We start from the raw sequence: 14,465 nt of genomic DNA on the forward strand, positions 1-14,465 counted from the left end.
GGCAGTATGACCCAGAGACCATTGATTGGTTACTACTAAGAAAGACAGATCAGAAACGAAACTGATACTGATTTTTTTCTATACCGAGGATTCCCGGCCTGACGACATGGAATATTCATGAGCATGTGAATCCATGCCAGACCACATGCTGGAGAATCATTCCTACAACAAGTGAAATTGAGATGACCCTTAAACATGACGTAATTAAATTACCAGTACTCTGGCCTTTGATGAAAGGGGAAACTTGCATTTTTGAACAATTCCCAACTTACAGTGTAATATGAGCAGACCACAAACACAAATACAAAGGTTCTCATTTAGATTATTTTATTCAGTTTTTTAATCTTCAAAATGTTCTGCCATGAGACAGGAATGCATGATAGGTAGAAATGGCTCAAACATTTTCACATGAAACACTCTTATTCATATTTCATTCACAATTGTATTCCCCTAAAACATCTACAATTAAAGGATTCCACTCATGTCCATACATTATCACAGATTTTTTGTATCCATTAAACAGCAGTTGCCAGCAATTGATAGCTGTAAGGCTTTTTGCATATTAGTAAAAAAAAAAAAAAAAATGAACACAATGATATTATCACAACCATACATTTCATTTTAAATGAAAACCTCAGGGTGACACGTGTAGATGTTTCTAAATGAAATGGCATTCTCGACAGAAGACCACAAGAAGATACACTGAAATCTCTGTTTCTGCACTTTTATTTGCCTCTCCTGCTTGTATACTGTACAGACTGATAACCTCCCCAAGACTTGAAAATATTGTGTTCTATTGCTATAGTTAAGCAAACCTAGAAGACGGACACTACTACATCCCTCTCATATGCTATGTACAGAGCACACTTAAAGCAGATGGCTTGTATGGAATTCATTTCACTCTTCATCTGAAGAGAACTACAGTATTTTGAGGTTTTCTAGAACTGATGTAAACAAGAAGATATAGATAAACGCGTATAAATATATGAGGGTCCGGTTTACTAAAACAGGAGAACCCGTTCTGCGCCAAATGCAACAGGTTTCAGTAAAGAGCGTCTAAAATGTCCTTTGGGAAGTCCGTTCAAATACGAGCTGATGGCTAAACACCTGCTCTGCTGCAGCATTACTCCTGAGAAGATACTAAAAGGGAATGACAGTTTCGATGCACTTTGGAATGGTGCAATCACGTAAACGCTTGCACACTTAAGACTGAAGAACACGACCAACGTTTCTAAACACGTACAACTAAAACACCCTCACAAGGCAACACATTTAAAAAATATGTACGCAGTCAAAATCTAAACAAATACTATGGTAACACATATTTCTCAATCATTTTCTTTTCTCCCCATCCAAATTTGAAAGATATGATAAGGGACGATGTTAGACCGATATTGTGTCAAAACTGTTTCTGATGAAAATATAAAGATCTCATAAGAGGACAAATAAAATCATACACCAGCAACTCGTAAACATCATAAAAACAGCAAGAACGCGCAATGTGTGCATCCTTAGGAAGTTTATATTGTGGCCTTTAATTAATATTTTGCCAATGACTCATTTAGGCAAATATAAAAAATATCAAATAACACATACATGTGTAGCACCAGTTAGATCTTTTGAACTACCTAATTTCCCATTTGCCTTTACATCAGGGAATGAGATTGTATTGGTGAAGAATAACGTTCTAGCTGTTAGGCCTCTTGTGATATTCTTTTGAGATTACAAACAACTTCATGAAATCAGATTTAAAATTACAAAAATTAAATATATTTTCTTTTACTGGAGAAGCTCTAAAAAGGTCACTCACATGACAAACCGCAATAAATTTAGCTGGTATGCAATTCATAATTTATTGGAAGTACTTTTTTTTAAAAAGGGTATTGTTGTCAATAGATCCAAAAAAAATAAAGTGTTTAAGAATGCATTTCTAAGAAGAGGTTGCATCCAAGGCAAATAGACTCCAGCAGAAGTCCCATGATCTATAAATTGGCTTAAGAAAATTGCATATGTGTTCATAAAAAGGCAGTGCCGTGAGCCTGGCATTGGTTTCTGTTACAAGACGTGTGGAAGGCTCCAGAAGGTGCCGCCTCACTTGCAACAATGCTCTGCACCTGATAACAGAGCTAGCTTCTTCAGCTGCTAAATCCGCCTATTTGGTGTTGGGAGTTCGTTCGGATCCTACCTTTGAGTGCATTACTAGAACTGCCCCCACCCCCACCCATTCCACACTTTTACAACATATAACCTTTGACACATGTTGCAGAATAAAAAACAAAGCTACAGTTTTGTCCCACTACATCCGCTCCTGGCCTGCTCCATGAATTGTCTGCCCTTTAAGCCATCTGGACAGCTCCATGCCGTGAAGCAGATGCTCCGACTACAATCACACTAGAGCCAGCAGCTTGGGTGATCATCATTCACAGCTACTTACCCTTCCCTACTATAAACCCTCTTCCCATTACGAAAGCACACACCATGGGGAAAAGGATGATCCTCTGATTTCAAAATGTTAAGACACTGGTGAACTATCTTGCTGGTCTTCGGTATCTTGCTGGATTTCAGAAAGAGTAGCAAATTCATTCGGCTCCTCATTTATCTCATTCAATGGTTCATGGCCGTTTGGTTCCGCTAGGTCTAAACTGTTCCTTTCACTTTGCTCTTCAAACTGCTCTTCGGGTGATTCCAGAGTCCCCACTACATTGTTCTGCATCAATACAGGAGAACTGTGATTTGAATTTTCATTGTGAGAAATCTCATTGAAAGGTTGGGGGTTTGAATCAGGGGTCCCTGGCTGCACAGAATTGTCACTAGGAAGGACTGGGGATTTGGCGGTACCACTTTCTAATGTATTGTCATTTTGCGACAGAGACAGTTTCTCCACAACTCTCCATTGAATGATACTCATGTCTTTCCCTCCAGTGGAAATCAAGTGGCTGTCATTGTGACAAAAGCTGACATTGGTAACATGGCTGCTATGAGCGCTGTACTTGTGACTTGGGGCCTACAGAGAAAGAACAAAAACACACAGCAATTAATACATTTTGATTCAGATTACAATAAGCAAACATACTATCTTATGAAGCATATATACATATATTCAGTAAAATAACTTTAGATAACGAGTTAGGCGAATGAGTCTAATAGAAAAACTGCTTTGAATTGAGTGAAAAACACCAAGTAGCGGCATAGTTCATGGTTTAACGAAACACCACCTTTTAAATATGGTAAGCGTTGAAAGCTGTGCCTCCTTAACACTGATGCATCACCAATGCACAGCTCATAAGCACATTAAAAGGGTTGATTAATTTGCACCAACATTTCCCGTTTTTGCACCCTGCTTCAAAAAACAACTCTGGAACATTTCATACACATTTTTACACAGATGCATCATACACATCTACGTTTATTAGCAAGAGGATTTTCTGAAAAGTCAATGAATAATGGATTTCACATCTATAGGGTGACAACTGGCACCCTTTAGCATTATATTATATATGGCGCATTTTCTAATAGCCTTTTTGAGGATTGTATTTTTTAAGATTCACATTGTTTGCTGAAGATGAAGTCATTTAGTGATTGGTCCAGAGGATTACAAGTGGTTTACTTCCAAAATAAAAGGGTTTCGACAGGGGCATTCATGTCACACCATCTCTACCCTACATGCACCCATGATGCTTCACACTTCGATATCCCCAGATTGCTTCAATTGTCTGACATGTCATTAGCAGCAAGAGCAGAGAAAGCAGTGAGTAATTGTCTGTACTTCAGCTCCAACCCTGGGAGGAAGGGCGGGTGAATGGGAATAAACATATGCAAGCCACAGAAATAATATTACTGTGTAAGCAATCTTCTTAGACTTGCGAATCTGTAAGACATGCATGCTTTATATAGACTAGCAAGCAGCACCTGTAAACCAGGTCCCAACTGTGAATCTGCCCATGCTCGTTTGTCTACACAATGGTGGCATGTGAAATTGTGCACTTCACTCCAAGTGGCAGCTTTGCAAATGCTGTCAACAGGGAAATTGCAATCAAAGCCAACGTTGCCCAAGCCCCTCTTGTTGAAAGAGATTTAGACGCGAATAGCAGCTGTTTTTATGATAGCTTAGAATAGCCTTGAATGCAACCAACGTACAATCAACCTTGCAATGGTAGTTTTTGTGAGTGGACACCCCTGCCGCTCCTTGCTGCAAAACACACAAAGAACTGACTGTCTTTATGCAACAACTTGTTTCTGTTCAAAATAAAAGATGACAGCTCTACGTACATCATGTGTACATAGCAATTTCCTCCCTTGAGTAAGAGGGTGTTGTAAGACAGTTGGTAATGCAATGGACCGATTAACATGAAATTGTGTAATACATTTCAGATGACAAATGTGGATGTGTTCAAAGTACCTCCTTACTCTTGTGCATTGCAACAAATGTTTCCTCTACCAAGAGGGCTTGGCTTTCACTTACCCAATATACATAATGGCTATGAGGAAAGATGCCTTGTAAGTGAAGACTTAAAGAGATGCTTTATGCACGGACTCAAAAAAGAGGGCCCCATTAGCCTATATAACTGTGTTTAAACCCAAGCCTGGAGGGTGGCACCACACGTGGGTGTAGACGTATTAGACGTATTACCCATCCATGAAGGTTTTAACCACAGCTACCTTATACCACGAGACTATGTTGGGAGGTGATGCATGCTACTAGCGCAACAATGTCGACTTCAAGGGAATTTTAGATTAAACTTGAGGCTAGCAAATAACTAAGTCTGCAAGTGAGCAGTCAACAGGATTGACTTGCTTTCTTTTGCACCAGATAATAAACCTTTACCATTTATTGAAGTAACAGTTTCTGGTGTCAGGTTATCTGGCCTCCTGAAGTGTATCCATGCAACCCTACGGCAGATTTATGCAACCAAATTCTATAACATCAGGAGCCAAGATGCCAGGTTCATAGCTTGAGAGTTGTAAATTGTTACTTGCCGATTCTGCTGTGAGATTAGTGAGATTGTGAGATTAGTGCAATTTGATTTGTGGTTGCAGCGCTATGTGTAGAAGATGTGGCTATCACACTTGCCTTGCCCAGGTTGGATCAATGAGTTTCAGAATGTGTTTCTCCTGAAGTGATTTGTGAACCAATGAGGACTCGGGGAATCTGGGGAAAAACTGAAAGCAAATGCACCCGACAAAATCATCCTTGGAGCGTTGCCTAGAGACCCTCGTAGTGGGTATATGGATGAAACGGCTGGGCATTCAGCATTTGCGGCAACTAAGCCTATGCCCCTATATTTTGGAGATTTGTCGGACTACTTGTGACCAGTTCCTACATGTGTGCTTGAATCACTAACCTGCTATGACGGTTTGTACAGTTATGGAATTCTTAGAACACGTGGAGCTGTATGTCCCTCTTTATGCACTAATGCCAAATCCGTTGTGCAATGTGAACCAATGCTGGAGTGAGTGTTCCACCTTGTTTGTTTATGTAAAACATGACCGTCATGTCTGTGCTTATGAGAATGCACTTGCGGTGGAGGAGTATTTCGAAACTATAGTGCTTGCTTGAGAGAACATTTATGTGGGGGGGCTGCTGTTTAGAGGTTAACCTGTCCTGTGCTGTAAGTTAGTGGCAGTGAACCCTCAAACCAACATTGATACATCGGTTATGGTCACTTGCACAGGTGGTATGGATGGCACTTCAGTATGTTTGCTACTTAAGGGCATGTGCCAGGTTTTGAGAAATAACCACTAGATCACCCTATTTGCCTGCTGGTTGTGATCACTTGTTTAGGATGAAAAGTCCCACTACTCTTACAAGGATATCCATCTGGCTTACCACCTTTATTCTTTTTATGGGCCTTATGGAATCCAGTTTTATCAGTACCACCTTCTTTCTCTTTGTGCTTTTCCCCCTCCTCAGACTTGTAAGTAGCTGTTTTGTCTTTGCAGGACACCCTATGGGAGGTCATAGATCAGCAGCAATAAACTTTTATTAGGATCTAATTCCTTAGAATCGGCTAACTGCTGCTTACGCTCCGGGGAACTTGAAGCAAAAATAGGTTCAAGCATGACAAGATGCATCATACTTTCAAAAGTGGCTACGCTCACAGGCCGCACAGCCTGACCGTAAGGAGCCAGCCATGCCCCCCCTTGACAAAGGCCCCCCTGATAAAGGCCTGCACCTGTCTGGACCTGTCCGGACCGAAAAGGACTCCAGCCAGCATACAAAAATACCTCTCAGGAGCCGTTGTTCCAGTCGACAGCTCATGGTGTTGCTGGCGAGTGCTTCGTACGGCCCTAAAGCTGGCCAACGAGGTTGATCGTGCTCCGTTACGTGGTCAGCACACAAGGCCGTAATGCCTACAATGTTCAACCTCACGTCGATTCACAGTCGCCATAGCGCTCAGTACATATGCCACACATAGCCTATGGCACTGTTACAACCCTGCTAGCCCCTATTGTAATCCTTCATGCAACCAATATTCCACTGCGCCCCGTTTTAAACGCTCGGCGCATCGCAAACTAATCTGTTTCACCAATGCCATCTGATACCTTAGCACCTCACAGTACTCCTCTCCCTACCCTTACTGATACCAGTGCCCCACTTTACTCAATCCTACCTGCATACGTGCACCGCCTTGTTCTCTGGCCTAATGCTCAAGACTGAAGCTGAACTATCCTACCCTCATGCTTACTGGCATATTATATTCATGTTGAACCAGCTTATCTATACGAGCCACCCTGTTCAATGACCTATTGATTAAACCTGAACTAGGCCACCTCTATGCACCCTGCCTATTGGCCCACTGCATTGATGTTGTACTAGCCCATTTCTACCCACTGCGTGTACGCTGAACTAGTCCATCTCTATGCATGTATGTTAAACCAGCTTATTTCTAAGCACTGCATTTATGTTGAACTAGCCAAATTCTATGCACTGCATTTATGTTGAACTAGCCTATTTCTATGCACTGCATTTATGCCTCCTAGCTTGTCATAAATTTTATCAAACATTTCTGTCCACGAACCGCATTTACTGGATCAGTCACTACTGCTCCCACAGTCCGTGCTTAGAATTGTGCCCTCTATTGCCGCCGTTTTCTGCTGCCAGTGCAAATGTTAAGCATCACTGCACGCTCTGCATGTTCATACTGTCTATTCACAGCTTTTTATTGCACCCAACCTTACAAAATTAACTATATACTTTGTTCTGTGCCTGATTACATTGTCTATCCCCGGCGCTCACTGCACTGGACCTCTCTGCAATTATTAATTGTACTGTCCTCGGTCCTAGCACTGTGTCCATCATTGCCTCATACCGTGCTGCCTTTGCAATTGCCCGCACTCTGACCCACACCACCATGCCATCCAGGGTCACACCCACTCCCCCAAACACCCGCCCTGCCCCTCCAACTGGGCTCACCCTCCTAATCTTGGCAACTGCCTTTCTCCATACCATCGCCAAATTCCTTCTAGCTACCCCCCTAATTGCCCCTCCTGCACATGGTCACCACAATTCAATCACTCCACAGAGCCTTCCCCCGCCCGCAATAATTCCACACTCATGGCCACCCATGGGCCCCTCTAAGCCACTACGGAGCCTGCCTCCTCATTGTCGCTACGACTTAACCTAGTCAGCAGATTCCATAGACTTAGGAGCCGCACCCTACCTTTGCAACTGACCTGCTTCCCCACTTCTATCAATTTCAGGAATCGCAGACTGTGCACCCAATCAAACCTCCGTCCCCCCTCACACCACACCCACCTCCAAGTTGCTAAATCAGTGCCTCCACCCCATAGGACATCACTACTCCCGAACCCACACTCACCACCAGCACGCATCTCCCCACCTCTACTACAGCCCCTCCCTCTACACCCCTATTAAAGACAAACCCACAAACGCCACTCCTCAAATGTGCCCAAATCAATGTTCGCTCCCTTCCTGCACATGCCCTAGAAATACATGATCTTCTTACCACTAACAACCTTGACCTACTTGCCATCACTGAAACGTGGCTACACAAGGCTTCCAGCCCAGTCATTGCCCTAGCCCTTCCACCAGACTATTCCATCCTTAGACAAGACAGGCCATCATGAATAGGAGGTGGAGTAGCTCTTATCTCAAAGGAAAACGTATGCCTTAGGCTAAATAACCGCCCTTGGGAAGGCAACTCAGACATTCTATCTGCCCAACTCTCCCTGTCACCCAACAGCACCATTAACATTCACATCCTATACCGACCGCCAGGACTTGCCTCTGACTCCAAGGGACATCTCATCCACTTACTTAGTGACAATATTAAAAGCACCACCAAGACACTACTTCTCGGTGACCTAAATCTTGGGTTAAACGACCCCAAACACAAAGCTGCTGCTACACTCGCTAAAGTTCTAAAGGACCTAGGCTTCTTTCAAAAAGTCACCAGTACTACCCACTTAAAAGGCTGCACCCTTGACTGGGTCGCCGACCACAACTGCTCCTCCATCGTCACTTCTAACGCCGCATACCCATGGACTGATCACAATTGTGTCCAATTCACAATACCCATAGCCCCCTCCAGCAAAACTCTCTCACATACCCCAGAGGCCCGAGTCAGAAGCTCAAAAAAACTCAACAAGGACAATCTCTGCCCTTACCTGGAGATCCCTGAACTATCACCCCCCTTCTCCAATGACCCGAACATCCTAGAAGACATTTATACCCTGACTAAAGCTATCAATTCCATAGCCCCCCTTGAATATAAAAAGGAAAAGGAATCACTGCATGAACTCCTGGTTCACAGGATAATGTCAAGCCCTATGCACCAGAAAACGGAAAGCCCTCAAAATATGGCAGGACAACCCTTGCGACAGTACCAAGGATAGCTTTATTGAGATCTCCCACCATTACAAAAATGCCATCTCTAAAGCTAAATCTAACTCCTTCAACGGCCGTATTACCAATGCTAACTTCCAATCAAAGGAAATCTTCACCATCTTCAACAAACTCTTCTCTCCACCCACCAGCCCGGATGAGATCATCAAAGATGAGGCCTGGTGTGCAAGTATACACTCTGCCATGCTTAACAAAATTGACCTCTTACAAAAGAAAATCCAGGATCACTGCAAAGCCTTGCCCCATCAACACTTGCCTCCGCAAACTGTCCTCACTCATTCTAGCCCACTCAACCTATTCTCATTCAGAGACATCATGGAAACAGAAGTTAACCTCCTTAAACATCTTAAACCATCCATGTATAAAGGAGACATATGCCCACCTAAGATCATCAAGGACTGTGCCAATTCCCTCGTCCCTCTTCAGACGGCTTTCATTAACGCATCTTTTAAATCAGGCATCGTTCCTGCTAGCCTCAAAGAAGCCTGGGTATGCCCCCTCTTAAAAAAACCTTCTCTAGGGCCAGCCCAGCCTAATAACTACTGGCCCATAACCACCGTCCCTTTCCTTCTCATAATTCTGGACAAAGCAGCCCGCAGCCAGATCCAACACTTTCTTGAAACCAACTCCATCCTATGGAAAAGACAATCAGGCTTCTCCAAAGGGCATGGCACAGAAACTGCCCTGGTTGATCTCAAAAACCAAATCACTCAAATCATGGACAAAGGCAAGCCAGCACTCCTTTTATTACTAGACCTCTCGGCTGCCTTTGATCTTATAAATCATAAAACTCTCACTGCACACCTCACCCACTCAGCTAAATTCTCCAAAGAAGCAGCATCCTGGATCACTTCCTTCTTTGAAGAAAGAGCAATGAAAGTCTTCTCTGACATAGCCAATGCAGCCCCCACCACTATCCACTGCGGAGTCCCCCAAGGATCTTGCACAGCCCCCACATTGTACAGCTTATTTACGAAGCCTCTCTTCGACAAACTTGACGCACTAGGTATAGCGTATACCAATTACACTGATGACACTCAATTACTCCTACCACTCTCCGGCTCTTACAACCAAGATGCCATCGCATTACACCTAATCTACTCCACTATCCAAGCCTGAATGGTGGCTAATGGCCTTTGCCTCAATGGAGACAAGACTGAGATTATCATCCTAGTTAAAAAAGCTACGTTAGCCAAACTAGATAATCTATACTCCAATATCAGCATAGATGACACTATCATAACCGTCTCCGCGTCTGTAAAGACTCTAGGGGTCCACATTGATTCAACACTTTCCATGACAAGACAGGTCAGCGCCATTGCCTCCGCATCGGTTCACACCATCAAGCTCATCAATGCCATAAAACCCTATCTCTCCAAGCTGAATCGTCTCACAATAGCCAAAGCTACTAGAGGGGCCAAATTTGACTATTACAACGCCCTCCTTGCCGGTACCTCAGCAAAAAACAAACAGACTCCAAATCACCCAAAACAACGCCCTAAGAGCAGCACTGAGCATTCCGAAAAGGGACCATATCTCCTATGCAAGACAAGCAGCACACTGGCTCCCTGTAAAAGACTTACTTTCAAAATCCTTACTCTCACACACAAATGCCTATCCCTCACAGACCCCTCATACCTGTCAGACCATCACAAGAGTGACTTCCACACGTACGCATTACTCTAATCTTCTGGTCACGCCCCACACCAAATGGGCCAAAGCAGATGGGCTTGGCTTCCCCTACATAGCTGCCAAATTCTGGAACAGTCTCCCTACAGCTCTCAGCGCAGAAACCTCCATACTGGCATTCGGCAAAAATCTAAAAACCTCCCTCTACATTGTATGTTTACATTTGTCACTGAAACTTGGAACTGGTCCCCGACTCACTCAAAGGTGGCCGAAGGTGGTCGAAGGGGGCCTGGTAGTAGTGCCTCCTTTGATAGTACCCTTTAACTTTAAAACTGTTGTGAGGAGTTTAAAGGTTCTGCCTGCACCACCAGTTGCCCCTACGCTGAATAACCTTGGAAGTTTTGGGGATGTGAAGTCTTTTACACCAAGCAACAATACCCAGCCTCAGCCAGGGTCACGGCAGGAAAGCCACGGGACGGCAAACCAACATTGGAGTCGGCATTGGTACCTTTGGACCCCTCTCCCAGTGAGTTGATCCCTGCAGACATGACAGTGGCTCTACCAAAACCACAATCAGAAGCGGATGTTGAGAGGTTTCCTAAAACGCCTAGGTCTACTGGAGCGGCCTCTCCTAAACCACAACTAGAAGTGGTTGCTGAAAAGTCTCTTAAAATGCCTAGATCTGCTGGAGTAGGTCAGCCCAGATTACGGGAACTGCACAACCGTCGACTGTCGGACCCTTATGCTCCAACTCCCCCGCATTCTAACTTGAGCTCTTCCTCATTAAATCATTCCTCGGAGTGTCCTACTCCAACAAAACCATCGACTCGGAAGGATAAACTTGATCTTTTCTCCATTATGTCTACACTGACTATTGCCCTTGCTCCGTTCACTAAACTATACGAACAAGTGAACGACACCCTCAAAGATCACACCACTCTTTTAGCTATGACACATTCTAAGCTAATATTCATAGAGGGTTTCATAACGGGTAAGGAAAGGCAGGATTTAAGACCCTGTGAGCAAGCAGAGGTTTCATACGCCTCTTCACAAACCTTTTATGAAACGGTTGTACCAGCACTCCAACCTGTACAGACAAGGACCCAGTTTACTCAGACAAGAAACCAGTCGCTCGCTGTGGATCTGACCAGGGACCACACAAATTAGTTTTGCCCTAGGACTGCCATTGCAAGTTCTTCCTCGGCTCAGACAATGGCAACTGGTCCTTGTATTGTGCGGGACATGTCTTTCCAAATCTCCCCAAAAGAGGAGGACAGGGAGGGGGAGAACCTCCCTTTTCCGATTTTTTCCAACCAAAAACAAGGGCACTTGAAAAAGACTCTACTGTTAGATGGTGGGGAAGCAACACGAGCGCCAAACAAGGCTGTATCACGTCCTCTGACTGAGGGAAGGCGGGCCCTGACATCGGCCGGGAGCTGCGTGGCAGCACCTAATGGGGGCCCTCGGGTGGATGGTGACTCAGAGAGGTGTGGCGCCCTCTCAGGGCCTTCAACGCGCCTGCATGACACCAGCCCCATCTCCCAGTCCTTGTTGAACCTCTCAACCTACTCGACTGAAGACAACTCGGAGGATGTCCCGATTTTAGTGCCCCCTGTCCGAGTGGAGTCAAACTTTGGAACCAAGACAATGCCCTAACCGGACAAGCAAGAATCACAAACTTCTCGTGGGTCCGAATGCATGAGTGACAAATGGAAACGATTTAGCCAGCAGGCCCCCGTGGCGGCAAGAATATCAGCGGCCAGTGCCCTTTCCGCTATTCACTCCACAACTATAAACCGCGCTGATTAACCCAAGCACAGAGAGGAGGTTGGCAAAAGGAACGTTCCTAGAAACATCTGGGGGACTATAAACAAACCTTCACAAAAACGAGTTAACCCGTCCAACCGATCACTGAAACTGGAAAGGGTCTTGGACAAAAACACCTCTTTTATCTTAAATCGTCAAATGATTTTGGAATTGCTCCACTCTATTCTAAACTTGCATTTGTTACGCTCTTCTGACTTCGACCTTAGAGAATTCTACGACAAGCAACGGATGGCCTCTGCGTTTCTCCACCTGTTGTCACCAGTAATTAAAATCATGCTGCAGGACTCTACAGAAAGCTTGCTACTGTTAGGTTTTGATCTGTCTTGTTGTACTGCTTAAGAAGTCTCCCTTCAAACAGGTCATCAAACTGCTACTTCTGACAGGGGAAACACGTGGAGGACAATGGACTAACATTCCCCCAAACTTTTCCTCTGTTTCTGGACCCGTTGAATATCGGCAGGGTCCCGTCTGGCCCAGTCACAAAACTGAACATGACCTTCAAGCGTGACTCCACGTCTCGAGAGGTGGGAAGTGTGTCTGTTCAACAAGCCATCAAAAGACCAAATTTGCCTCCTTCTGATTGGTCTTGGCTGGCCAATACCCTGGCTTCTCACCCTTCCTCTTAGCAACTCAGTCGTCCAAAACATCTCACCAAAGCATTGTTGCATGCTTCGTCAACAACTAACGTCGACAGGTTAAAACTTATCTCCTGGAATACTAGGGGGTACCATCATTTAACTCGCACTAGCAACTTAAATCAAGCTGATTTCGACCTAATAACTCCAGGAGACATGGTTGAGAAAGCCGCCAACCCTGGACGGTTTTGTTTTGTCTACTGTCCCGGCAGTGAAGGGCGATTTGGGTCAGCCATCTGCAGACTTACTCACTGCGGTAAAATCAGGTGGGCCCCTGAAATTCCTGAACTCAGTATCCTCCAATCCCCATATACAAGCAAACACGATTGTATGGGACTCTGGTTTGCTCTCCTCCAACAGCTCTGCCGGGTCCACAATCCAGGTCATCAACGTTTATTGGCACCCTGCAACGATCTCTGATGACTCATTCATAGCTTGTATTGCTTTGAGATTGGATAACTTTTACATAAACCAGGAGCTTACATACCTTATTATCTGTGGAGACCTAAATATCTCTGACCTTGTGCAGTCTAAGCAGGCCCAACTATGGAATCATGACGACCCGAAAACTGCCAGACGCGACAAGTGGAACACACTGATGAGCTCTAGAACTATGCACCTCCTCAATGATAACACCACAGGGGACGTGCCCCCTCAACACACTTGGCAAAGTAGGGGTCTTTCCTCCACCCTAGATTACATCTACGTGTCTTCTAACTTTTTGCCTTTGGTACTCAGTCTTCAGACAATTAAACACCCCTCAGAGTGACCACAATGTTCTGCTCCCCGAATGGCAATCCTCTGGCCCGTTAGCTCGTGATTACATGCAGATTGTGGTTGACTCTTGCAATAAGGGCCTTCGTTTGAGGATGTCGGCGACAGGAGTTAGGGCTTTCTCCTCCTCGTTTGCTAAAAACACTCCTACGGTTGATTACTCCCTGTTGCTGGAAGTATTTTGCTGTAGCCCTGCACCTGGCGGTTACTCCACTAAAACTGGCCGCCATGCATTCAATCCTATTTTGGTGGCGAAAAGAAGATGGGTCCGAAAACTGAGGCGGTTGGCAATAAAAACCAACTCAACTCAGGAATGCTAAACCAGCTCAGCGTGGTGACAAAAACTGGCTCTGCTCATCTAAGCATTTAAGATACCAGAGGGATGCTGAAACTATGCTAAGAACTCTGGCGAGTAGAGATGATCAGGTCTTCTGGTCCCTATTAAACCAAATGACACCTCTTCAAGGGCAGATCAATCTAACTCCATCGATGGGGACTCATGGACCAGACACTTTTCTAAGCTTTATACACCAACTATGGGTGTCTTGGAGGAGATCCAGCCTGTCACAAGCAAGGGCCCTTGGTCTCTCACTTTGAACACGCACAACATAGTGGCCTGCATCATGAAGCTTAAAATGACATGTGCCCCTGGTCCTGATGGCCTCACAAATGTTATGCTTCGTGAGCACCCGGAGGACTGGGCGAAGTTCATTGTGTCCTTATTCGACCAGATA

At 44.7% G+C, this 14,465-nt stretch overlaps 1 protein-coding gene across 5 annotated transcripts in view; it reads right to left on the bottom strand.

The window, feature by feature from the left end:
* Window positions 1–310: 310 nt before the first annotated feature.
* The window catches only part of EML4 (EMAP like 4), a 1,387,551-nt gene continuing 1,373,396 nt past the window's right edge, over window positions 311–14,465 (bottom strand). For all 5 annotated transcript variants that reach the window (XM_069608481.1, XM_069608484.1, XM_069608483.1 and 2 more), the window contains one exon: window positions 311–3,004. In XM_069608481.1, coding sequence (XP_069464582.1) covers window positions 2,513–3,004 — 492 coding nt within the window. In that variant the 3' untranslated portion in view covers window positions 311–2,512. The remainder of the gene's footprint in view (window positions 3,005–14,465) is intronic.

This window comes from Ambystoma mexicanum, chromosome 4q (genome assembly GCF_040938575.1).
Source record: "Ambystoma mexicanum isolate Mex_15411 chromosome 4q, UKY_AmexF1_1, whole genome shotgun sequence".
Classification (NCBI taxonomy): domain Eukaryota; kingdom Metazoa; phylum Chordata; class Amphibia; order Caudata; family Ambystomatidae; genus Ambystoma; species Ambystoma mexicanum.